Source organism: Hippoglossus hippoglossus, chromosome 21 (assembly GCF_009819705.1).
Source record: "Hippoglossus hippoglossus isolate fHipHip1 chromosome 21, fHipHip1.pri, whole genome shotgun sequence".
Taxonomy (NCBI): Eukaryota; Metazoa; Chordata; class Actinopteri; order Pleuronectiformes; family Pleuronectidae; genus Hippoglossus; species Hippoglossus hippoglossus.
This window is the reverse complement of record NC_047171.1, coordinates 16,626,605-16,653,353: the sequence shown is the minus strand read 5'-3', so window position 1 is coordinate 16,653,353 and position 26,749 is coordinate 16,626,605. Positions and strand designations below refer to the sequence as shown.

The 26,749-nt window shown below is 43.7% G+C and overlaps 1 protein-coding gene across 9 annotated transcripts in view; it reads left to right on the top strand.

The window, feature by feature from the left end:
- tbc1d4 (TBC1 domain family, member 4) overlaps positions 1-26,272 on the top strand; it is a 30,995-nt gene extending 4,723 nt beyond the window's left edge. Inside the window, exons 2-24 of one of the 9 annotated variants that reach the window (XM_034575258.1) lie at positions 3,314-3,442; positions 3,522-3,759; positions 4,034-4,278; positions 5,187-5,276; positions 5,673-5,777; positions 6,613-6,745; positions 6,860-6,951; positions 7,085-7,195; positions 8,130-8,252; positions 8,757-8,816; positions 11,163-11,380; positions 11,855-12,013; positions 14,722-14,879; positions 16,161-16,373; positions 17,646-17,648; positions 18,100-18,261; positions 18,562-18,720; positions 18,945-19,045; positions 19,137-19,280; positions 21,035-21,194; positions 21,377-21,546; positions 22,755-22,931; positions 23,505-26,272. In XM_034575258.1, coding sequence (XP_034431149.1) covers positions 3,314-3,442; positions 3,522-3,759; positions 4,034-4,278; positions 5,187-5,276; positions 5,673-5,777; positions 6,613-6,745; positions 6,860-6,951; positions 7,085-7,195; positions 8,130-8,252; positions 8,757-8,816; positions 11,163-11,380; positions 11,855-12,013; positions 14,722-14,879; positions 16,161-16,373; positions 17,646-17,648; positions 18,100-18,261; positions 18,562-18,720; positions 18,945-19,045; positions 19,137-19,280; positions 21,035-21,194; positions 21,377-21,546; positions 22,755-22,931; positions 23,505-23,735 — 3,381 coding nt within the window. In that variant the 3' untranslated portion in view covers positions 23,736-26,272. The other 8 variants (XM_034575260.1, XM_034575259.1, XM_034575261.1 and 5 more) reach the window with 8 other exon arrangements.
- Positions 26,273-26,749: the final 477 nt, after the last annotated feature.

Here is a 26,749-nt window from a genome sequence, read left to right as displayed (position 1 = left end):
TTGATAATAATAATAATCTTTATTTATAGAGCACTTTTTAAAATCCAGATTACAAAGTGTTTCAGGAGGCAGCAATTACAACATATACAATGTCATAAAACATATAATTTTATTTAATTAAATCACCAGTTTTTATCTTTCATTTGCTGCGTTAGAACATACATCGATTACTTTTAATTTAAAAAAAGGGTTCAACCCTTCATTGCTTCTGACCCGACATGCGGACTTATCTCCCTTTCATCTGTCACTGTCTGTTTTCACCCTTATCTTGTATTGACACAGTGATAACCTGTGTGTCTGAGAGAAGTCTAATTGGGCCTGATTGCAGATTCGGTGAGACCTCGCTGTTTCCCTGTTGTTTGGCTCAACGTTGCCGATAAGAGCAGAAGAACTACCGTCTCACCAGAGACTATTAGGGCCTGTTGTAAAGGGAGGTTTGACAGGAAACTGAGCCATGCAGCGCTCAGGACAATCCTCCTGTTTGCTTTCTCCTAAGCTCTTAAAGCTGAGTCCGCCTGCTGGTGTTGATATAGACGAGCCCTGGACCTCGTGTCATTGATATCATTTCATAAAGCCTGGCAATGAGAGGAGCAAATTAGGCACCGTGAAGAAACGTCCGGGTGGGAGGATTTGTTTGAATAGATTTCCTGCCTGTCCGTGCCTGTCTCCAGCCACGGAGTGAACACCTTCGCTGGCTCTGTACCGGGGAGATGCACAAATAATTAATCAGATCAAATGGTGCCGTGGCGTCATCTTACCCATGTATAATCCAGCAGTTCCTGACACGGCGCTCATTTCCCCCCTCAGTGATAGCAGCGCGGGACACGGGGCCAGACAGACCAGACAGTGCAGCCGTGATTCCCGAGCCAGCAAGGCCTCGGAGTTACCTCGACCTCGTAGCATTAGCGCTGAGTTTTACCAAAACAAAAACGTTCTGTTCACACTGTGCATTCTGGTGACATGGTTCAGGTTAATTTGTTTTTAATTGCTTTTTTCCGAAACAGAAATATCAACCCCAACCCCCAAAAAACCGAAACAAACAAAGAAACATGAAAAGATCTGGATTGCCCTGTTTCCACAAAACCTTTCTCAACATTGTTCGTCTTGTGCTCTTATTCTATGAGTTAACACTTCCATATATTCCATTCACAATTTTCAGCCTTCCATCCTGTGTTGGCGGTTCTTCCTTGTGCAGTGGCAGATCTAGGATTTGCATAAATCACGGGCCATAAAGGGTACAAACAAATGTACAACATCCATGCACACTGACAGTAAGGTGCACATTTCGGTCATCCCTTGTGAGCAAAGACACACATCAGGGGCTTGGGCCAGTGCCCCCCCTGGCCCTGCCGCTGGATCCGCCCCTGGCCTTGTACAATCTCTTCGTAATGGCCTTTTTACCGGCTGCCAACAAGAACTTCAACAAATATCTGTCTTCTCTCTCGATACGTTATCTCCTGTCATATTATGAGTGCTGCACTGCAAAAGACAAGTACATTGTGGCCCAGGATTTTCAAGTTGGGGACAAAACTAGAACACATGGGAATGGTCTACGTTTACTGCCGCACATTTTCTCCAGCATTGGTGCTTGTTTTTATTTGCCGACTGTGATAAGTTTGTCATATCTCTAAAAGAGACTAAAAAATACACCAGCTAACAGTTAGAGAATCAATGTCACAGGTCAGAGTTTTGTTTTGAAAGCAAAGAAGGCTTGAGTGTGTATCACTAACAACCCACCGCCCCTTTCGCCCGCCCTCTTCCTCATCTCAATACAGTCCTCTGTCCTGGCTGGCCTCAAACCCTTGGGAAGGCCGGGACTTGGAAAACTGGGACTTTTAAAATAGCCCCTGCAGCCAATGCAGCAGATGTATGACCGACAACCATTTAATCTCTGTGTCTCACACGTGAACCTCTGTGAGCAGCAGGGACACACTTTGTTACATGGGATGTCTTGTTTTATATTGTTTTCCCCACAATCCATCCCTTACTGTGTGTCTGCCCTCTCGCTTCTTTAACCTTTCTGTTCGCACCTCTGAATTACTTTGTTACATAACTTCCCTCCCTAGTGCACATAATGAATATATTTGCACAGCGGCCAGTGTGCAGCTCTTATCGTATACAATAGATGTGCGCACTGTTTGTTTTCAGCGCTCATTGTTGTCTTAAGCACTGCATTTGGCCGACCTTGGCTGTGCCTCTGGTTCCAGGCTCTTTTTTTTTCTTTCTAGAGCTGCCTTGCCAAATATCTTTAGTGCCGCAGTGATTCAGTGCTCCCTGTCCTCTGAACCGTTCCTCTCTACTCTCAACTGTAAAAGTGTCTCATGACTGAAGGATGGACTGTGTTTTCCAGAATTGCTTAAGAGTTCACTTACTTTCTGTCTTGACTTGTTTGTGTTTTGTTTGGATGCGAGTTAGTTTGACGGTGCTGTGACTTTTGACTGTTTCCTGCAGTTGTTGAACGAAGTGCCAGTAGCACGCAGGCTCCGTGACCTTCAAGTCTTTGTTGTCTTATTTTGTCCTGCAGGGTGTGGGTGTTCCCTCGTTCCCTTGGCTGCCGGTCGACCTCTGACTCCACTGTTGTTTGACGAGCTTGTGATAGTTCAAATCTCATGCTGAGCTGCAAAATACAATCAGGCCCTGTGACTTGTTTATGCCATATAAACACATTTCTCTTGTTCTGTGGTGACTTCGGTTTGTGGATTGAGTCTACATCGTGGTCTGGATATAATGGCACTATTTGGTTATGTTTTTAATCCCTAACTATAAGGTTATGTTTTTATCCCTGTCCTTTGTATTTTTTTGTTGGTTTGTTTGTAAGCATGACTTCGCAAAAACTACTGGACTTGCTCGTAACTTGGTGGAAGGATGCGGTTTGAGAAGAGCCCAATACATTTTGGTGCAGATCTAGATCACCGGGCAGATGCAGATCTTTAACGCTGCAAGATAGGGCATTTTTCAACAAGAGTAATTCATGCATCTTGATGAAATAAAATCAGGCACATTTAGGGAACTGATATCTACGATTGTAATTTGTGCAATTTGGTGCAGCTTGATTGAATTTAAGAGATGTCATTCTAGTGCAGTTGCTGCAAAGGTCTTTTTTACTTGAGCTTTTCTTGGTAAAAAATATTGTTGCTATTGCTATTAATGTGCCTACGTCAGTTATGTTGAGTTCTGGAATTCTTGTGTTATTGTGCTGCAGAGAAATCCTCCCCTGGCATTTGGTTCCACTTCCCTTCCCATTCTCTTTTGTTACAAGTTTTCCTTTTCAATGTCTTTCCTATTCATCACATGCTCTGGGCCTTTCCTCCAGGTCCCTGAGGTGATCAGCAGCATTCGCCAGGTGTCCAAATCTGCCCTGAAGGACGGTGCCAAGCCCAAACAGGAAGCAGACGAGGCTTTTTACAACTCCCAGAAGTTTGAAGTGCTTTATTGTGGCAAGGTACCTCAAGCACAAGTTCAAGTACACGGTGCATTCGCATTTAACTAGGTCGTTTAATAGATTTTGAAATAAATTCCAGGTGACAATTGGGCACAAAAAGCCTCCGTCCACCCTCATCGACGACTGCATCGACAAGTTTCGTCAGCACGAGGTCGAGCGCAAGCGCCTGCGGCTGCTCAACGGCCAGCGAGGGTCCACGGAGAGCGCCCCCGTGGAGTTCCTCATTGGGGGTGATGTAGACCCGCTCTCCTCTGCTCTGAACGAGAGTATGGACGACCCCGAAGTTCCTGGAGAGGAGGATGTGACCGGAGGTGGAGGTAAAGAACTCAAATCGTGAATTAGGAGAAGTTGTTGCATTGAATTGATGCAAATGAGCACATCACTGAAGGCGATTTACCCTTTTGAAATTATTCTTATGAACCAACCAACGAGGCTTCAATCTCGTTGGTTGGTAATGATATGAAAAAGTGTTCAAATGGAAGTATCAATCAAATCAAAGTGGATTATAGTGTACAAGTATGAGCAATGTCTTACAGGTTACAAATATGAGCATATGTATAAAATGTGTATGTGTCTGTGTCTGATGCACAGGTAAAGGCCTCTCCAGCAGCACCAGTCAGAGCAGCCTGCGAGGAGCGTTCCCCGAGTGCATCCTGGAGGACTCCGGGTTCGAGGAGCCTCAGGAGTTCCGTACGCGCTGCAGCAGCTTGGCCGGGAGTCTGCAGCGGAAGCCGGGGGAAGGCATCATCATGGGCCCCACACGCCGCCGACACGCCAGCGAACCAAGCCACGTTCAGCCGTCTGACGCGGACAAGAACCGCACCATGCTCTTCCAGGTACAGGAAGTTTAGTACAGTTGCGGTTCATTAAGATGTTCTTATCTTTAAGTCCTGCTGTTTGTAGATTTCCAGTCCGTTGACTCGGAGGAGATTTATCATCACAGCAATGTTCTCTCATTAAAACATGTGGCTGAGTTTGCTCTCAAGTGCCCGGGCTCAACAAGGGGATCTATTTGCAGTGAACTGAATGGAATGAGGATGACGTACAATGTAATGCTCTTTGGATTTACTCCAACATTGTACTGTACGTCAGGTGTATAGGCAGAACTATAAATATTCTCCTCCATCTACGAGATTGATGTGTTTTTTTTTTCTTCCGAATCATAAATTGTCTCGAACTTGATCCTGTTTGCCACGCCAGAAAAACCAAGTGCTTTTTCACCTCAGCGCTCAGATTTGTGCTCTGAACCCTTCCCTGCATGCGCTCAGTTCAGCCTGCGAGCTCCACGTTGGCTGCAAATCATTTTTATGTGCACGTGGCTGGCAGTCATTATGTACGGACTCGCTCAGCCCCGTGTTACTGCTGCAGTTAAAGAGGCTGTAACTCCTGAGCCGAATTTGCGACTGCTGAAACCATAAGGCCGCCACTTCATGAAAAAGCATGCGGGCTTGCATACGCCATGCCCATTTCCTCATGGAGCTAATTTTAAAAACTGGAGCACAACGCTCAATATGATACTCCACATAGCAGTCAATTATGGGAAAAATCGTTGGTGCACACTTGTTGACCTTGATTCTGATTTTTGGGTGTGTGTGAGTTTCTGTCATTGAACGGGTCTCAGAATAGTCGCAGCCCGTGTCATGAGATACTTGACCTTGATATATTCTTTGCCTTAAGTTACACCCATGATCTGCCGACAGTATGAAGATGTTGTAAGCTCTTGCATGAACGTGTGTGACCACAGGTGGGGCGTTTTGAAGTAAACCTCATCAGTCCAGACAGCAAGACAGTGGTGCTGGAGAAGAACTTCAAAGACATCTCATCCTGCTGTCAGGTTGGTTTATTTTTATATTCACACCCAAAGCCTTTCTCTTGTGTCTCTGCCGCAGTTCTACTCAGACGATGAGCTCAGACCAAATGTTTCTTCTGGATGCACTGATCTGAATTAGCGCTTTTTTCCCTTGAGTGTTTAATTTGGCAAATTATGTTTTTATCAGTGATGGAGAAATATGTCTGATGCGGGCCCAATTTTAAATGCCCTCCCTGAATAACGATAATGTAGAGTCTAGTGTGAGCAGAGAAGTCATTATATGAATTGAATCAAAAGTGGAAAATGGAAAATGTTAAAAGCCATTATGTTTTCAGTGCTCTTATTTTCAGTCTAATGTATAAAAAGTATGCCCGTCCTTTGCTGAAATATATGTTCCCGTTTGTCTTGACTTTGACCCAGGGTATCAAACAGACCGACCACTTTGGATTCGTTTGCAGGGACCAGTCGGAGTCTGGGCCCCGTCAGTATGTGTGCTACGTTTTCCAGTGCGCCAGTGAGTCCCTGGTAAGTCGCACAGATGACATAAACGATGATGACTTCAGCGTTTTCTCCTAGGCCCCGATCACACCTGGTTTAACATCCCTCCCAAGAGATCCGCTCACAAGTAGACAGTTTTAAGTTAAGTTCTCCAACAAGAGCGGAAAAATTTCACCTGTCAGCCCTACACCTGGCGTTTTATTGGCTGGGGAATTTTTGTCGTGCAGGGGAGAAATCTGAGAGTTGTCGTTTCACACGTGCACAGAAGCAGCGTGAGTTTGGAGTAAAAGCATTACAAGATCTAAAAGTGAATTCAATTAGTCCTGCTCTCAAACTGAAAGACCACACTTTTGAATAAAGACAGGTAAATTCCCATTTGTGTGTGTGTGTGTGTGTGTGTGTGTGTGTGTGTGTGTGTGTGTGTGTGTGTGTGTGTGTGTGTGTGTGTGTGTGTGTGTGTGTGTGTGTGTGTGTGTGTGTGTGTGTGTGTGTGTGTGTGTGTGTGTGTGTGTGTGTTGGCGTGAGTGAGAGAGAGATGGTCAACAGTGGTCAGTGTTGATAACGTGGCGGCAAATCAACGTATGGCGGCTGAGAATAGGGATAGCGCTGACTACTTGTGATTGGAGCACTCAGGACTGATGTCTGAATGAGGTCATAGCCATATATTTTTATTTAAATCTCAACTAAAATATCTGTGTTGCCGTTCTGCATGTGTGTGTGTGTGTTTGTCTTGTCCTCTGTTTGACTGTGTGTGTGTGTGTGTGTGTGTGTGTGTGTGTGTGTGTGTGTGTGTGTGTGTGTGTGTGTGTGTGTGTGTGTGTGTGTGTGTGTGTGTGTGTGTGTGTGTGTGTGTGTGTGTCAGGTGGACGAGGTGATGATGACCCTGAAGCAGGCCTTCACTACTGCAGCAGCCCTGCAGAGCGACAAAACCCCGATCCAGCTCTGTGAAGCCTGCCCCATGCACGACTTGCACAAGCTCTGCGAGCGGATTGAAGGTTAAGCCACATGAACCCAGTCACACATCCAACACCTCATTCATATTTTGACACGTGGTCTATTTCTCTATAGTTAAAGCGAAATAAAAGAGTATTTTTTATTTCTGTCTCCAGGTCTCTACCCACCCAGAGCAAAGCTAGCCATCCAAAAATATCTGTCCCAGCTGACGGACAAAGAGCAGGTTGAGGTCTTTGAGCGAGTTCAGGTAAAGTTTAGAGAAAGCGCACTTCTTTTACTGAAAATGGAGTGACATGTTTTTTGGCGATAGATTGCTAATAACAACTCTTGCGTCCTTTTTACATCTTGAGTTCTGAGTGTTTGTTTGTCCATGTGTACAGAGACTGAAGCCCGGGTCAGACCAAGAGGAGAATGAGCTGGTGATTCTCCACCTGAGACAGATCTGTGGAACCAAACAAAAGACCCACCTCCACATCGGAGAAGCCCCTCAGGTAAACACGTTTCCTGTAGATGATTTAAAAAAAAAATTGTAATTTAAAGCACGAACATGGCACTCAGTAGAGCACACACCTCCGCCAAGGCCCATCAGTCCCCTTGAATTCACTCAAACTGCACCAAATCACACACACCTATAGATATCAGTCCCCTAAATGTGCCTTATTTTCATCAAGATCCATGAATTATTCCTTTGGAAAACAGTGAAAATGTCAAAAAATGCCTATCTTGCAAGTCCTGAATCTGCCCCCTGATCCGGATCTGCACCAAAATTTAAGGGGCTCTCCCCCGATCCAAATCACAAGGTTACACCAAGTTTTGTGGAAATGCATCTTGTAATTTTTGTCTAAATTACAAGAAAAAAATTAATATTCTCAGTCGTGGAGTTTTACTTTAACTTCCCAAAGAATAAAAGAGTTTTAAAGGACCTTTAGCGTCCTGAAATCTTAGAAAAGTCCATTCAGATGTGACAGGATTGGAGCTTATGTAGCGTATAATTCAACAAAGAATTTACTGTGTCTCTCTTCCTCCTTGGAGTTTTTAAAAATACAAAAACGTATTTCCTTGTCATGTCGGCTCAATTTTCCAGCTTTTGTTGCCGTCGTAAAAAGTTTCCAAAAACTGAATTCATAATGTTCCTGGAAAGAGCTGAGCAGGTTCTGGATTGACTCACTGTCTCGTGTTTCAAACCTGACATTTAAAATATGTGGATTATTACTTCATCGTGATCTGGCCTGAGGGGCGTTGTACGTTAAATATTATCTCTCTTGGCAAAACTCCAACAGCCGCAACCAACAGTCTCAGGCTCTTTCCAGCAGCCTTAGCCATGTGGTCTGCTGCTGCATGGGAACTTACTTATTGCACTCGCATGTTAATAATTATTTCTGCGCTGATGTTTATTCTCTCTTGTGCTTTGTTTTCATCTGACAGAATGCAGGGAACAGCGCAGCGGCAGGCGACGGTGCAGCCTCCAGCAGTCGCTTCAAACTCGACATTCTTAAGAACAAAGCACGCACCTCCCTCACCAGCTCTCTAGAGAATATCTTTGCCCGGGTATGTTTTATTTTTCTTATAACACATTTTCTTTTCCAACCCCACACTTAGTCTTTATTTAATTCCCTGCTGTCGTCTTCAGTTTCTCCCCGTCTCTTATTTCTTCAGCCCAGACAGACTGTAGTTTCCGTGCCGTGCACCTTCACTCGTCCTCCTGCTCTGTCTTTGTATCAGTCGCGGTTAATGTGTCACTGTCATCCAGGGGATTTAGTGTGACCCATATCTGCCTGTGAGACAGCAGAATAATGACCTAGTAGAAGAACCCAGGCAGTCTGAGACCTCTACTGCCATCTGTTATTGTCTCACAGACCTAATGTTACCATGTCAGGATACATGTGACCTTTGTATTTCTTGCCATTGAAGATTTTCTCATTGTATCGCTGATCCCAACAAATCTTATTGTCATGAACAGAAAGAAAGTGGTTGTTTAAAAATGTTTTATTAATAATACATGTTTTTAATTATCTGCTTTGTTTCATATTGTGTAATCACCTCTGTCACCAGGGTGCCAGCCGAATGCGAGGCCGCTTGGGGAGCATGGGAAGCATCGGCAGCTTCGACAGAGTAAGAGGAACCAGAGAATTCTGGGAGCTTCGTTCAGGGGACTCTGGGAATTCTCACCTTTGACTCAGAGGCTTTTGAAAGCATGTCATCCTCCAGCTGTTACATCCAACTCTTTCACTTTTATCATTGTCAGCAGAGGGAGGCTGCCAACAGAGCTGTTCTCACACGGATACATGATTCTGATCTGTTTTATTCTCACACAGTTTTCCTGAAGACAGAATCGTGCGGCATTGAGAGAGTTTGTGTGTTTACAGAAGTGTCAGTGAACCATTTGGGGTTGTTGGTTCCACTGTGTCACTGCTGTGCAGAATGTGCAGTGAAGGTGTGATGTCGTCCCACCGACTCCCCGTCAGTCATGATGGGGTTGAGAGACTCATGGTTTTAAATGAAAAAGATCAAAATCAATGCAGGAGAACAGACACATGTTTTTCTCTCTGAGCTAAGCACTGTTCCTACATTACCTACAATGCAACTCTCTATGACAAGTCATTGATTCGGGCGTGTTCGGCTTGCAGTAGCGGCTTGTATGTAGCCTCAAGCAGAGATGAGGTGCAGGCTGCAGAGCTCTGCTTTTTTTATTGTGCAAAACTTGTTAGAAGGGTGAGGTCTGGGTCGGGATCTGCACCAGGGGGTGGATCCAGGATTTGTTTTTCACTTTCTTTAGCGTTGCGAGATCTCTTAAGGGCGTGTTCAAAATTTTCCTTGATTTTTCAGAGAACAATTCATGGATGTTGATGAAAAATGTCAGGCCCGATGTTTTTCGGGACTGAGTGTGTGTGATTTGCTGCAGATTTGAACAAAAATGGATTGTATTTATATATTTTTGGAGATAAATGTTTTTGTTTGTTTGTTATAATTAGTAAAAATAGTGATTAAAAATGGTGACATGTAAGATAGATAAGACATTCAGAAATACGCACATAATGAGATTACATCCAGAGGAGAAAAAAACAACTGTAAACAGACTTTGATGTGTAAAATCAGTGGAGTTTCCCTTTTAAGAATGACGAGAAACGCACTCAGACATGAAACAGACAGGCTCCCAGCTTGTCACATGACTTTTACTTTGCATCTGTCATGTTATGTCAGATTTTCCGCCAAGTGAGGGAACTAATTCACAATTCAAGTGGCAGCTAGACGTGATGTGGGATTTTATGAAGCTGCTACACTTCTTACCAGATACAGTACTGGCTTTTACAGATTTACTTAAGTCCAATCACTCAGTCAATGAGACCCTGACAAACACAATCCCACTTAGGAAGAGCAAATATAGTGTTCATTTCATACGCAGCCTGTCTAACTCGAAGACGTCCCCCTTTTGCTGTTTCTATGCAGAATCAACACTTATTCCATTACACAGTAAGTGTAACTACTCATAAAGAGAATCTGACGCCTTCAAGGCTCACCTGTGCTCCTGCTTTGTTATATTCCTGACGTAAGAAGAATGTCGTCTGCCTTGTTGTAATTAAGTGAGTGAGTTGTCATCTGGGGACTTGTGTCCCCAGAGTTGTCATCTGGGGACTTGTGTCAGGATGTCTGTTCACCAGGCAGGAAATTCAAGTCAGGATGTGCAGTTGTGCATCTGCTAAGCTGTGTGTGTATCCTGGCTTCCTCTTCTTCGCTCTGTCATTGGACGCAACGCGCTGCACGAGCGTCTGAGCCACTTCGTCTCATCACAGCTTCCTCAAATGTACAATCACAAAAACAAAGACATTCAGCTGACGGTGCAACAGATGAGCAGACCTTCTGCAATGTGATGATTAGATTTTTTTATTTCTCTCTCTCTCTCTATATATATATATATATATATATATATATATAGATAGAAGGCGCACAATAAGTCTCTGAGTGTCTCTTGTCATGTGGTGTCGTGGAGTGGGCAGTCTCTAAAAGCATGATGGGAGGGGATTGGAGGGTTTTCATGTGGAGTTGAGTTGCAGAGATCCTCCCCACCAATCGCGTGCGATACCTTGAGTCACAGGACGTCGTCCATTAGAATACAATAGATGTGGGAGTTGTGCACTGCCAGGCGTGAGGCGACAGTGTTGAGAGGAAAGTTGAACCTGGAATGAGTCTGGCTGTGGGGTTTCATTGGTTTGGTGAGTGCAGACCCGTAACACGAGTGTGTTGTTTGTATTTAGACGCGTAGGATGATTTTCAATCAGAATTCTTTGAATTTAACTTATATACTTTATACTTATACCTGCAGAGCTAAACTGAATACTTTAGCTGAATTTGGATGATGTGTTTTTCAACTTCAAAAACAGATGCATCAGAAAATCATATATGCATATAATTAATAAATTGCTTTTACAGGTCTTACTGACATCTTTCTCTCTTCCTCAGCAGGATGAGGAGTCTCCTGGTCACTCCCCTCCAGGTTCCCCCACCGCCTTCCCCGACGAGGACCCGGAAGGCGGCCTGCAGTTCCGTCGGCGCGCCCACACCTTCAGCCATCCACCTGTGAAGAAACGCATCTCCTTCGAGGGGCAGCCGGCCTGTCAGAGCAAACAGGCGCCACTCCGCAGGCAGCACTCTGTTGCCCCGGAGCTGCTGCAGAGCAGGTAACGGACACTTTGCATCACAATTTGCATCAGTCACTGCATTGCTCCATGTGTGAGAGTCAGGGATGCCGAATGTGCTTCTCTTTGGAAAAGCTGCTGCAGTTGATGTTTCGCTGAGTGAACTGTGCTAAAAGTTTTTCCACAAGGATGAGCTGTTGTGTTTTGTTTGAAGACATGGCTAATGCTAACTTTGCTGAAAAAACCCAGGACCTGTTGGCTTTTCTTTCAGTCACTAACTAAATATTTATTTGACCTCTGATGCACACACAGACGTTGTAATCCGTTTGCAGCACTTTGATCAGTCCTCAATCTCTTTACCTCCTGCTCCGCTCTCCTCAAAACAATAGCATCACACGTTTCCTGCCTCTGTTTTGATCCCTCATGAGTTCCTCTGTGCTCCGACCAGAAGGCTCTTTTCTTTTGTGTAATGTTTGTTTTTTCATTTGTGCGCATTTTCATGTTCGGCTCGCCCAGTCCCGTGGCCGTCTCGAGAACGCGCAGCGTTTCGGAGAGCGAGTCCTCGGCCTCCTTCAGCCTCCCCTCCTCCTTCTCCGCCCCCACTTTCCTGAAAAGCTTTTACCAGGGCTCGCTGGGCTCCCTGAGCTCCCTGGCAGACAGTGGGAGCCTCAAGAGGTGAGAGGGGGCGCTCAGACGAGCCCCCCTGCTTAGACCCAAGTGCACCGACCAGAGAAATGAGAGGGGATGAGATGGGTGGGAGGGACGGACTATTCGTTGCTGGAATGTTGGCTGTCAAACATTTTAACACTCAGCTTTTTTTTTTCTTTTTCCTGTATCTTCTCTTCCTGTCTATCACCAGCAACTTTTTATTCGCGATATTCCAGCTTGTTTTTCTCCCTCGTCTCTGCAGCCGGACCTGCCCTCTTGCTTCCTCACTCAGAAGCAGAAGGGGATGCTGATAAACCCCCCTCCCCTCTTGCATATGCATGTGAACGTGAATCGTTGTTTGCACGGCAAAACTGTTTTTAACCTGGATTTACAGCCTCTAATATCGACATTTCACACTTTTGCTATCACTTTTCCTGACCAGTGGCATTCACTGTGCTGTAGAGCTGCTTCACTAAGCATCATGTTGATTCATTTCAGTAATGCCTTTATTTTTGAAAGGTTGCAGTCAATGTTCAGCTACAATAATCAATCAACTAATATAGTATCTATTACCCGACTGATATGGATCTTTGGAGGTCGATGCTGGTACCGATATTAGGGACCAAAATTTTACCATTATCAATATTTTGACTGATATATGTAATTTATAAAAAAATGGGAATGATTATTAAGATGTCTTTATTAAACCCTTATGGCAAAGAAAAGTAATTGAGGCTTGATATTTTACAGTTCAACCATAAACTTTATTATAAACAACTATAAATGAAAAGAGTGGCACTTGAATTAAGAAAAGAAAAATACTTCTTTTTGTAAAATATAAATGTAAATCTTTTCCGTCATGTGTATTCTGTAAAATAAGAAAATGAATACCGGCACATATCGAAAACGTCAAAACCAATACATCTGTGAAGAGCTCACATCAGCGGATGTTAAATCGGCTGCAGTAGTATGTTCAGGAAAACACAACATACTGTGGTGTGCCTGGTTCAAATCTGCTCTCCTTACGCGGCCTCCACAGGGTCTGGGTGTGTGGATGGCAGGAAGTAAAGGTCAACATCTCCATTATAGATGAGGTTCAGCGGAGTCGACCAATTGTTAAATGTTATTTCCACACGACAGCTGTGCCTGAGCATTTTTGATCGATAATGCAGCAGAAACATCCAGAAATTCTTTTTCGGTGCATGTTTCCTGTGACCATGAATAAAAGCAGGTGTAAAAGACGAGATGATGCAAAGCCTCGACCTACTGGATGTTTCACTCTGAATATGTCAACATGTTTGCAAGGAGGTTTGTTTTCGGTTGCACTATAAATTTTGCCCGGTGACTTTCTCCCTGACTTGACCGACAGGAAAAAACAATACGTGGTCATGCAAGAAGTCAAGTGAGGGATTCAAATCTGCTCAAGAGGCAGTGGTGAATGTGCAGAACGGAAAATTGTGCAAAAAGATTGTTGTGTCAGGGACATTTGTCTCAACGAGAGGTCACTTCCTGTTTTTCCACATGATCGGACAGGCTCCTTTGTTCTGACCTAGCTTCGTATCTACTGTAACTATCGAGTAAACTTCAGTGAGGGACACAAAAACCTTGTTTCTTTAATAGAAGGAAATTATTGAAAATATAAATAATTTAATGACATTTCTTGATTTTATTTAAAATTTTAAAAGCTCTGTTTTTGTGATGTGTGCATGCAGAGTGTTGAGTCAACCAAAATGATTTATGTTAATCTTCAGGGCAAACACTTCAATGTATTTATTCATACAAATGCATAATATAACAAATATGTGTTATTTAATTTCACTGATGTTTACGAGCTCTTGCAAAGTGCACTGGTATAAAATAAGGAAAAAACAATAGGAGAGGAAGAGACTGAGGAACAGAACAACATTGATATGGTTCACTTTTCAGACAACTGCATTATGTGTCACCTGTGACACTAAAAGTCTTGTCATTGCAAAAAGAATGGAATGTATTTTTGTGGTCACTGAACTCTTGTTGATTCAGGACAGATGGTCAGTAGTTGCATGGTGCAAAAAATAGTACCTGACTCTTAATACACCACAAATGTAAAGAACGCTAATATGCATAATAGTGGGGGTGTATTTTATGTAACTTTCTGACTCTTTCACTGAAAGCAGCACACTTGTAGTATGCTAACGCAAATAGCAGGTTGACTTCCCAGAGACTCACATGTAAGCAAACACTTAACTGTGGCTGTTGCACCATCAAAACTGGCCCTTTAAGATTCGCCTGAGGTCTGACCAAGTGTTTTGCTTAATCCTATTTATTTTTAACGCATTTTAAAAGGCTCTGCACACAGCAACAGTAACCCCACGAGCTTCTTCACCAAGTCTTCTTCTCTACTAATAGAAGCAACTTTTCTTGCAGACGACGGAAACGCCTGCATGTGCCTCAGCTGTGGCCGATGTTTGTTGTCGTGTTACACACTAACTGTGAACTGCTGCTTCATTAACATGGAAACTGGGAATCAGTCAATACCTGGCACATGTTTTTTTATCAGTATGTTTAAGATTCATCTCGACCGCTTCCCATCTGCTTGGATGAGAAGCTTGTATGAGGTTTCCTGTGTCAGAGATTAGATGTGTGCTTGCTCATGTGTTGAAAGGTGTGTGTGCGTGTGTGTGCATTTGTAAGAAAGTGCTGAAGGAGAGTTGATGTAAGCCGACACCTGCTGACGCTGCCGTCCTCTCTCGTAGCAATGGGGAGGGCAGGAAGAGGACCTTGTCTGGGTGCAGCAACGACTCGGTGAGCGGAGGTCTCCCCCCGACCCCACGCAGGGTCTCCTGGAGGCAGAAGATCTTCCTGAGGGTCGCTTCGCCTATGAACAAGCCATCTGCATCCATGCAACACCCAGGTCTGGTAACACAATCCAACAGCTCAGGCGAGACACAACGTGATGCACAATGAATAAGCTCTGAATAATCCACAAGTGCATAGAAGATGAGTACAAGGCAGAGGGAGCGCTTGGTTTTTGTGGGAAATTACTTTTTTGAAACATCTGACTTCATATTTAAATGCATACACGTGAAAATCAGGAAGGGTAGAAAGAAAAGAAGGATTTTCACACTTCAACCTTGTAGGAAAAACACTGATGAAGGAGCTTGTGAAACTGATCCTCCTCCCTGTTCCCTGTGACCAGTTTATTAGGCTTTCTCAGCGTACCCAGGGAATTCTAGAGAAATGTAAGATCATCTAATCTAAAAACATCTCGGCTTACCGATTATTCAATAAGTCTTGCTTTTTCTGATTTCATTTTGATAGAACATGTTGCTCTTTTAAACAGAGCAGTGGTGCACCGGGTTCAGACAAATTAGAATTAAAGTGATGATGCTGCAAAATATCTGGTGACATGCTTTCAACGACAACAACAACTGAATCGGAACAACCTATTTTTATTTTTGTAAAGCTCCTGTCCTCATATTTAATTTGTCTGTATCCAAAGAGCTTTACACAACTAATAGTGTTTCCCCTATAATAGCACAGACCAGTCCACATAGGATCCCAAAAAGTGTTTTTTCAATAACAAAACGAGCAAATAATAATGCCAACAAAATAGCAAGTGGCAAAATTTCCATATCATGATGCAGCGGTGAAAAGATGAAGCAATGATTCACGCTGACTGTGTTCTTGATGTGCCGTTTTTGCAAAGGTCATAGGTCACACAGCTTATTGTCCTGCAAAGATAAATGTTCCTGTTTTTAATGAGAGTGAAGTTTGTTCGCTGCTTTTGAGTTTCTGAGCGCGCCGTGTTTTTCCGCCCTGTGCACCTTACTATTTATTTATTTATTTGGGAGCGCGGAAAGAAGAGAGGATTTCACTTAGAAAAAACAAATTCCTATAAATATCCCATCAAAGATTCTTAAAAAGACACCACACATCAGATATGCAGTACATTGCACAAGACGTCACATTCGGAGTTGTGCTCTTCTTTAGCCCTGAACTTGAGAGAAAAATATCTGGCTCTGTAGCTGCTAAATGGTCCAACTGCTGTTGCAGGGTTGGGTGATTATTCTTTGTGAACTCATTATTGCAGACGAGGTCTTTCATATTATGCATCATTATTTATGATCGTTGAGTTGAAGCTGTGTTTTCCACGTGTACTCTCTGTTGATGTTTTATGCTTTTTGTGTTTTAGATCACTGTGATGCCAGAGAGCTGCTGCCTCTCTCTCCCAGCAACTCCATCTCCGGACTGGACCCTTTTGGGCGTCCGCTGCCGTTTACGGGCGGCCCGCTGTCCGGGGAGCGGCCTAAGAAGACGGCCGCCGACTACCGGGGCCTGTGGAAGACCGCCATCCACCAGCAGATCCTTCTGCTGCGCATGGAGAAGGAGAACCAGAGACTGGAGGGTAAGCATCAGTCACTGCTGGGCACATAATAACTATAATAACATGAGGTCACATGAAAAACAAACGGGAAGAACAAAATGTCTGCAGTCTTGTTGTGATTGGATTATTTGATGTTCAGTGCATTTGTTTGTGTGCAGACACTGGTGGATTTTATACTGTGTCATGGGGCTGCAGCTGCTCACACTGGGTCTTACTGTTGAGATTTATCTGCCTGTGAAGATATTTATTACCGTCGTAAAATGTTCACACTCACTCATCACGACACGCTCTCACACTTAAAGTCTTGTTGTTGCCAACTGATGCTTTATGAGTGTGGACGGGGACAGAAGCTACAGCGTTGGCGACTCTTTAAGCTTTTCATTTCTGTTTATGGTCAGAAGTCAAATGCTGCCATGTTGGTTTTGGATTCTGGAGCACGGTTATATTTAGAGCGACACGTTGTGGTGTTGTGACAGTGACACACATTTCAACACATGCAGATACACAAACATCCATGCATTCAGTAGATGAAGTGCGTGAAACTAATTCTCCTTCATGAGAAAACCACCATAACAGTGTTAATATTTCAGACTTCAATAGAATGACATGATGCACAGCAGCTTTTGTAAAAACACTCCCCTCTACTGGCCTAAGATATTAATGGTCTCCTCCTATCCCCCCACCCCCCCCCCCCTCACAACCACTCCACTCTCAACAGGAAGTTAAAAACAAGAGCAGGAGTAGGAAGGAGAGGATGTTAGAAGTTGACTATCTACCTTTTTACATTAAAAAGGGATCTTTAAAAAGTAGCCGCATGAAATAAACAACTCTACTTTGTAACTGATAAAAGACAGAGCACCTCCAAGGTTTCCCGTCAAGGCCCGGCATTCCTCTTAAAAACTATAATATTCATAAATATTAATACCAGTCCCTTAAATGTGGCAGATTTTTTTCCATCAAGATCCTTGAATTATTCTATGTGAAATTAAGAAAAATGTTGAAAAACGTCCTATTTCACATTGTTAAAGAGAGTGAAATACAAAATCCTGGATCCACCCCCTGATCATCCCTCCACCAAATGCCGTGTTACTCCATCTAGCATTTATTTCATAATCTTGATTTTAATCAAGTTCTTTCACCTGGAGAAAAGTAGGAGTGACAGAAGAGTTTTTTGGGATGCAGCTGTTCGTCGTCTTTATGATTCTTTATACCAACACATCTCTTTCCTTTTGTTTGCTACTATGACACCAATGCTGGTCTGAGAACCTAACAGTGAATAACGCTTTTCAATAGAAGGTAAGAGATATAAGAAGAAGCCCTTGGGATGGAAGTCAGGTGCTTTGCATGACTCTGGGTGTTGGTTTTTAAATGAATTCGATTCTGCTTATTTCGTTTGCATGTTCAGGGATGAATGGCTTTATGGTAGTTTGTTGTATCTCTCTCCACTGATGTAGCTTCTCCATCATGTTTTCAGCTTAATAAAGATACTGGTGTTAATGTGGGTATTTTGGCTTGTGTAGTCTTCCCATGACAACTGGTGACATAAGATGTTGTTATTCGTCATTTAATCAGCTACAAAGGCAAAAAAACAAACAGAAGGGCTTTGTGCTTTTCTAGTGCAGCCTTCTTTGCTGGTCTTGATTTTCTGGGATGACAAGAGGATCTTATTTGACGAGATGACGTTGAATATGTTCCTCTCATCTGTTTCATCTCCTTTTCTCTTTTTCGGGCGACTGTCGCGCTGCAGCGAGCAGAGATGAGCTGCACATCCGCAAGATGAAGCTGGACTACCAGGAAGTGGGCCAGTGCTCCAAAGATGCACAGGCATTGTGGGAGAGAAAACTGACAGCCCCCGGCCGAACGACGGTCCTGCAAGACAAGGAGGAGGTGTATCGCGCTGTCTGCCAAGGTGAACGATGTGTGTGCAGGAAAGTCAGAGGAATGGGAAGTGAAGGCATGATTCCTGATCCAGTGAACACGTGGGGTTTTGAATGACCATATGGACTGGTGGTTCCAAGGGAGGGGCCAGGGGGCTACTGGCACAAGCTGACATCAGATTGGCCCCTGAGGTTTCCCCTGTCCCAATAAATATGACGATTTGTTGATCTTTTTTTTTCCTACGCTTTTTGGTGGCTGCGTTTTTGGCTCCCGATTGAGGAAAATCCTTAATCCGCCACTGACCATATGTAATTTTCATATTTGTGTGCAGGTATTCCAAAGAGCAGGCATGGGGAGGTCTGGCTGCTCCTTTCCCATCAGCACCGGCTGCGTAACAGACTCCCCCAGCGTCACCACGCCCCGGACACACCTTACCAGGATCTCCTGAAGCAGCTCACCGCACAGCAGCACTCCATTCTGGTGGATCTAGGTGTGCACAGGATTATACATAACTTTTGAAATTTTAAGACAGCTTCAGCCTCAGCTCTATAAATAGAAAATCTGTTGTCGGTGTCATAGGATTATTCGTACTTGTAGTTGGGGGTGAACTTGAATGACAACACGTTATGAAATCCTCCCCAGTGCCTCTTCTTGTCACGTTGAAATCTCACAGAAACCTCACATTTACTGAATATCTCGTGTCCCCCTCCTCAGGCAGGACCTTCCCCACCCACCAGTACTTCTCAGCCCAGCTGGGTGCAGGGCAGCTCTCCCTCTACAACCTCCTGAAAGCCTACTCTCTGCTGGACACAGAGGTACACACTGTAATCCCCTTCCCCACAGTAAATCACCGCAAGGCCACAGTGTGGGGTGTGTCATGAAAAATGTTTTCTCTGTGCCGCACAGGTCGGCTACTGCCAGGGAATCAGCTTTGTGGCTGGAGTCCTGCTGCTGCACATGAGTGAAGAACAGGCCTTTGACATGTTGAAGTTCCTGATGTACGACCTCGGCATCAGGCGACAGTACAGACCCGACATGGTCTCTTTGCAGGTCGGTGGATGGATGGGCCTCTTTAACGTTTTGTTCGATTTTTTTATGAATTACTCTGTGGAAACAAAACTCCCAACAAGATAATTCAGGGTTTACGATTGATGTATTGTTTTCAACAGACTTTTAAAAAATAGACTGTTGTATTAAGCGCTGTCCTCTTGTTCATGTGCAAAAAGAAATTCTCTCAACATCGAAGCCACTAGGATTATAAAAAGGATGCTGTGATAAACAGCGATGCAAAGTTATGACCAAAGGGTAATAAGATTAAACAGTAACGTACAGTTTCCCCAGTATTGTAGTTCTTCTCTCCGAAAAATATGCGCAGAGTTAAGGAAGCATTGGAGTTCAGATTAATATATATATATATATATATATATAATAATGTAAAGAGTCAGAACATGGTGATTTAAAGGGAATTCTGATTGTTTTTTTTTACTTGGCAACTGCAACAGTCCACAAAATGTCCACTAAAGGTCCCTTTTTAGCCAATAAAAGGCTCAAATTAAATTCTGGGTCTTTGCTAAGAGTCTGGCAACATTACACATGTCTCGCTCAACGACAAGTCGGCCCCATAAGATTACACTGCTGCCTCTGCTGCAGTGTCGTCTGGCGGAGGTGATGCGGACTGATTCGAATGGTTCCTCTTTGTAGGAGGTTATGTTTTTTGTTTGTTCGTTGGTTTGTTGGTCAGTTTGTCAGCAGGATTCCATCAAAACTATCTAACAAAGTGGTGGAGTCAAGACTTTAAAAAAAATATTTTCACCAATTTGTGGAGTGTCAAAGTTGTTGCAGATCCATGTAAAAATATGTAGCTAGCCGATTTAAATGTGGTTTCATAGGGTTTCACCCTTGTTTTCAGGCGGCTACCCACCTGTAACTACCGCCAGTGTGTAGCTGAGATAATGTAATGTGCCTTACTTATAAGCCTTGTTTGAATTTACTGTCAGGCTCTGGCTCCACTGAGTGCCATTCTAGTTGTATATGTAGGTTTATAACTTATTTACCGGACTCTTACTGCACATTGAGTTTTTATCTCTCAACTGCCTGCTGTAAAAAGCCCCCCCCCCTCACCTCTGTGGGTTGTTAGTAATCCACAGCAAACAGTAGTCGAGTGTCTCCACCTCTTTCTGAAACCACACCTGCCTGCTCAGCCCCTGTTAAACATCACCTCACTGGGCTGAAATCCTCGGCGGGCGTGGTAATGTTTAATCTGCGTCAGGTAAGCATTTAGCCACGCTGCCAGATCCTGCTTCTCTCAGCACAGTCGCAGTTGTGCTCCTTTTTAAGAACCAGGCCAAAACGTTTTCTCAAAGAACAGGGACGTCTTTTTGCCATTTCTCTTGAATGGTTGAGTTGGAGGACGTGAAGGTATTACTCGTGTTATTTCTAACCGTCAGGAAACCGTAAGAGTGATAACAGGCTTGTTTTGGCTCGACCTCACTTCTGCTTCTCGTTTCTGTTCGCTGTGCGTTTCACTGCTCCCTGATCACTGTCAGTTGTCAGAGTGTCCGTATAACTCATCAAATTCTTTGGGCCTTGGGAGGTGTCTGAGCAAGTCTTTAAAACAACATGCGCTCTCTGCCTGGGCAAAGGTTCATCTGACAGCAAGTATAATACTCAGATCGCCCTTTAAACTCTTTCTCCCCGGCAGATCCTGATTTACCAGTGTGTTGTAGCCGAGCATGTTTTGACCTGTATGAGTGTTGTTTAGTTTTGTGTGTTTATGTCTGTGCACGCTGTCCATGTTCCCTCAGGTTCAGATGTACCAGCTCTCCAGACTGCTGCATGACTACCACCGCGAGCTGTACAATCACTTCGAGGAGCACGAGATCTGCCCGAGTCTCTACGCCGCGCCGTGGTTCCTCACCCTCTTCGCCTCACAGTTCCCCCTCGGCTTTGTGTCCCGCATCTTTGGTATATTTTTAGAACAATGGCTCCTGTGTTTCCTCACGCACACACAAATGCTTGTCAGCACAATACAAGAGGTTTATATTTAAACAGCCTCGTAAAACAGTTACAACTTAAAGGTGAAATGTGTGAAATATTCAGTTTTTAATTTTTTGTGTCTTTGTGGTTTTTTTTGTGTCTTTCTTCAGATTTTGTGTTTGCCCAGGGGACTGAAGCGATCTTTAAAGTGGCCCTCTGTCTGCTGAGCAGCCATGAGGGGGAGATAGTGGAGTGCGACGGCTTCGAGAGCATCGTGGACTATCTGAAAACGACACTTCCCAACCTCAGTCAGACGCAGATGGAGCAGACCATTGCAAAGGTACAAAGTGCAAAGTTAATAGGAAAAACACTCTCAGGTTTACAAATAATAAAGCCCAGTGAGCCGTGTAAAGGTAATCCTCAGTGGATGATTGGCCACCGGTTAAAAGCTGCTCGTTTCTTGTGATGGTGGAAAATGCAACTCATGATATTCTTATAGTGTAGTTAAACTGAATCAATTTCAAGACAAAGCTATAAACCTATTTCATCCATACTCGTCATTGGCTCTGTCAGATCACATACTGCACAGTGGCCTAATGTGGAGAGGAGAGCAGATCGAAACCACATGAGACTTTTTATTTTCAGATTTAATGCAAATAAAACTTAATAAACGGCAATTAAATGTAATGTGCTGTCACAGTATATAGGAGAGAGATTGCTCTGCTTGTGTGTGGATACCTGAGCCCGTCAGGACCAGTTGGTTGGGGGGGGAAATTCTAAATGCTATTCAGGCTCAGGACGGGTTGGGTTCGGTAATGTCTACTTATAATCTGACATCTAATTTTACTCTGCATCTGCCTCTAATTAGTGAAAATGTCGGGTTTGGGTCAGGTTCAGGGAAAAACAGCACGCCTGTCGGGTTTGAGTCAGGCTCAGAAACAATCAAAAGTGTTATTGTAGTATTTGTTCAGCCACTGGCATATCATTTTTTTTTTGGAGTTTTTCAAATTTGTTTGTGAGTAAATTCTTCAAATATTATCTAGCAAATTAATAAATACCAATATAAAGCTGGCTGTATTGTACATTTTTTGTTCTGTCAACAAATCAAATGAAAGTGTTGGGTCAGTTCCTCCCTCAGTAGTTTTCAGCTTCCCCAGCCTACATGTGGCCCTCAGCCCCAAACCCATTTGTTTGTAGTGAAGAATTAAATATTTTAAAATTGTTCACAAATATGTATTTAAAATTTAAAAAAAGCTTATTACCTAAGACACCTGGGCACTGTAGTTTTTAGGAAAAGCCCACAAGTAAATAGTGCAGCAGCAGAAGAACAGTGTAATGTGTGATTGACTCAAAATAAACTACAGTTTGTGTGTTCATGGTAATGAAGCAACATGTCATCCAGTGCATCCATATCCCTTGAACAGGTTTCTGTCTTTTCCAGGGATTTAACAAGATGAGTTTTCTCTCTATACAGCAAAATGTCCTTTAACCTTATAACTATATATAACTGATGGCATCTGTCTGCCCGTGTGACCTTCTGTTTACCAGGTTATGGACATGGACATCTCCAAGCAGCTTCATGCGTACGAGGTGGAGTACCACGTCCTTCAGGATGAGATGATCGAGGCCGGGCCGCTGCCCGATGACTCTGACCGGCTCGAGAAACTTGAAAAGACGAACACTCAGCTGAAGAAACAGAACATGGACCTTTTAGAAAAACTTCAGGTAAAGAAGAGAAAAATAAATCTTTTTATCTGCCGCCACATCAGTGATTTGGGGAAAAAACAAAATTGTAAATAATATCTATTATTTCAAAGCTACATCATTGAGAGATGTGGTGTGTAAATGTCATGATGGACTGGTGAGTTTACACATCTCCACAGCTGCCACTGGTAGTGTCTCAGACTGCCCATAGATGGCGCTAAAACATAAGTTAAAAACACATTTAGAGTGAGAGAAAGACAAAGGAATTTACTGCTTTATACACGTCCAAATATTCTTATGTCACTTTGATCGGTAACATGTAAATCTGTGCACGTTCTGCATATTAATGAAGGTCACAGAGTTGATCTCTGATGTGACAAAGACAAACAGAATCCTGGTGTTTAGAACTTGTTTCTTTATCAACACAAGCCAATAATTTACACTATAATCATGTTCGGTTGCACTTTATTGTCGAGATTTTGAAATAGGATCAAAGAACAAAGTCACACTTGTGTTGGTTGCTAGTTGCTGCTGAGCTAGAAATCTTGGTATCATCCCCTGTATTTACTGAGGTACATGGTGTGTGTCCTCCAGGCTGCGCGGCAGAAGATCCAGACCCTTGAGACCAGCATGGAGACCTTCCTTTCTCGGGAGAGCAAAATGAAGCACATGATTCGCTCTCTGGAGCAGGAGAAGGCAGCCCACCAGAAGACCATAGAACGCATGCGCTCGTGCCTTCCCCCCGACACCCTGACAGATGTGGAGATGACCCAGATCAAAACAGGACCCAACGGGAAAGCCAAAACTGCAGCCAAGAAGCCCTGATGGCAACCAGGGGGCTGCCTGGCTGCTCTGGGCAGACGCTCAGAAAAGGAAGACTGAAGTGAACAAATGGAGACTGCTTAAGTGGAGGGCTGCTCAGCTCCACAGCTCTTGTTGTGCTGCTGCTGCTGAACAAGAGCGGCGGTGGCGTCTTGTAAATGTGCGATGGCTGGACTTGAGACGTGCAGCCTGTATGGGAAAATGTATAGGTGATGTTTGTCAGCAGATAATAAGAGTGGTGGGAGGATGGCTTCAGTCACATTAGCGAACAGACTGTTCCATCAGGGCTGCTGCTCTCTCTCATCTTTTTCACTGCCAGTTTGGAGGTGAGATGCACAACATCCCTCCGTGTTCACATCTCTTGGTAATCACAGGGACATTTTCTAAGTGATTGACATAAGTGAGCAATGTGTCTGCCTCTGCAAATCCTTTTTCACTACTGCCTTCATGTATTTACTACCAGTAGCAACACAGAGCAGGGAACAGAAGGTGCCTGCTGTCAACAATTTGGACCTCAGGTTCAACGTATAGCCATTACCAGTGTGCGCGATCCAGGACCCGGTGGTTTTTCTTGTGTGTGTGTGTGTGTGTGTGTGATGGAAACTCTGCCTCAGGCTAATCACATGGCTGTGTTATAACCTTTTTATTCACTTGAAATGTTTGTGAATGTATTTTTCTCTCCAAAGATCATTGTAAAATAGATTCTATTCTGCTTTTCTCCACAGAGGCACCTGGGCACACGTCTTCCATATTTTTCTCTTTTTTTTTTGAACTTCAGCCGCTGTATCTCACCGCTCATCTCTCAGCCCCGCCCCAATGCTGTCACTTGAGAGTCGAGTCTTTATTACTTGCGCTGCTTTTTAAGGAGGAAGTGTTTCTTCCAAAGCTCAGGCAGGATGTGATGTCGCATGCCTTCTCAGTTTCCTGTGTGACTGACCGCGGTGTCGCCTCGTTGCAGCACCACTGAGGCAAGAGTTCACACTCCCCCAGGAGGCACCGAAAAACAGACGAAGGTGGAGGGGCCGTCTGAATGTAGCTTACATCACAAGCTCCAGTTCTGAAAAATCGTTATGACTTTTTGTTTCTGCCGGCCCGAGATTTGTCAGAAGGTCTCCTACAGAATGTGGGACGACGAGCAGCTACAGTTGCCTGGCTCGAGATTTGAACCCAACACATATCAGCAGTTGCATTGATTTCTGTCACATGTACAAAACTTGCCATAAACTCAAGGGCTTTAGTTGAGAAGCAAGACTGCAAAGCAAATAAGCACGTAAAGACATTTCGGTTTCCTTTTGATACATTTCAGATACTCTGCGTGCGCACACACACAACACACAACACACACACAACACGAGCAGTGAACTGGCTGAGTAGGAGCAGACAGTTTATATTAATTCAAAGCGTGTCCCTGGCTCTCTCCTCACTTTTGTTTTATCCCACCTCTGTGTCTGATTCACCATTGCCAGGTCTTGATTGAAAGCAATACAGGCCCATGCTTTCATAAAACCCCCCCGAACATTAAAACCAAGGTGATGTCTATCAAGAAAAACAAAGATTACTTTCTCAAAATGTCTGTCAGACGTCCTGTCCTTGGTGACAAGTTGTGGTGACACATTCATGTCGAAAACTTTTATCCTCCGACTCCTTCTGCCGTGCGATGCAACATGTTTGTGTTCAGCAGTCCTTGCGTGTTTTTTTTGCATATACACCCACAGCACTTGCCTACTCGGCAAAGATGGGCGAGCTAATTGACTCAAAAGTTTGATGGGCTGATAAATGCGGCCTGACGTTCCCCGTCAGCAGGAAATGCTCTTGTGGTTATTGAGGTGATGATGTAAAAAGTTGGCACCAAACTTCTCATAAATAATAGAGAAACGGTGGCCTCCGAACAGCAGGGATCCTCTCAACGCTTCAGGAAGTGAAACATATCAAACGGCTCGTCTTGAAATCAGTTGAAGGATACGTGGGACACACGCCTGCTGACAGCTTTCCTACCTTCCTTCTGCTTACGTCGAGTATTTGTTCATAACAGAAATTAACCATTGAACCAAAGATGTGGTTGCTCTTTTGCGAAAATGAAAGGATGAATGAGAAGTGAATGATTTCACCCAAAAATGCCGTGATGTGTTGTACGTTAAATGCGAAAACTTTTTTGTCACTACACCTGTCCAGCCTTCTTTAGGTTTTAAGACAGAAGCTTGAAAGAAAATACCAAATATTGGTAGTAAAAACTTGACACTAAAAAAATAATTGTAATTGTATATTCATTATTACATGAATTTTATTTCTTCTTCAGCTTATTCTATAGTGCCATAACTGAATGTTGGCCTTTATTCTCCATCAACAGAGATTGGAGGCCGTTTTGTCGATATCTAATGTAAAGCACTTGGTTGTAGTCAGTGAAGGGTCTTCATTTTAGATCAGGTGCTCTGAGTCCTGACTACTAAATAGTGCTTATATCACTGTTTTCAGACTGTCAACATGAGGGCTGCACACAGGAACTGTCATGAATACTTCAATAAACCTCACCTTGCCTTGTTTTCTGTCTGAATGTCCTTCCTGCCCGGTAGGCTCTCATAAAGAAATCATGTTCCCCTACTGGTCTACAAGGTAGCACACCTAGTGTAGGACACAGCCTCAAGCTGAAAGGGTCTGTGTGGATGCATTATTACATAAAAGGCCAGGGTAGGCCTTAACAGTTTTAGATCTCTATTTAAAGGCTGTTTTAACGCCTTGGGGAGAGAGAGGAGCAGCTATCAGAGGGGAAATCCACAGCAGGTTGTGTGAAATATTTAAACTGTATATTTCTGAAGTAGCAGCTGTGGATGAAATTTAGAGTCATCAAATGCTTGACTTCTGATAAAAGAGCTGTTGGCCCATTGGGTGAAATTAGAAATATCTCTGGTTTGATGATGTGGATCATTGAGAACAAACCAAGGTACTTGACAACTACTACTACCCAGCAAGTTGGCTCAAATAATGGATAGACAGTACATAAACCCTAAATGGTAGAAATG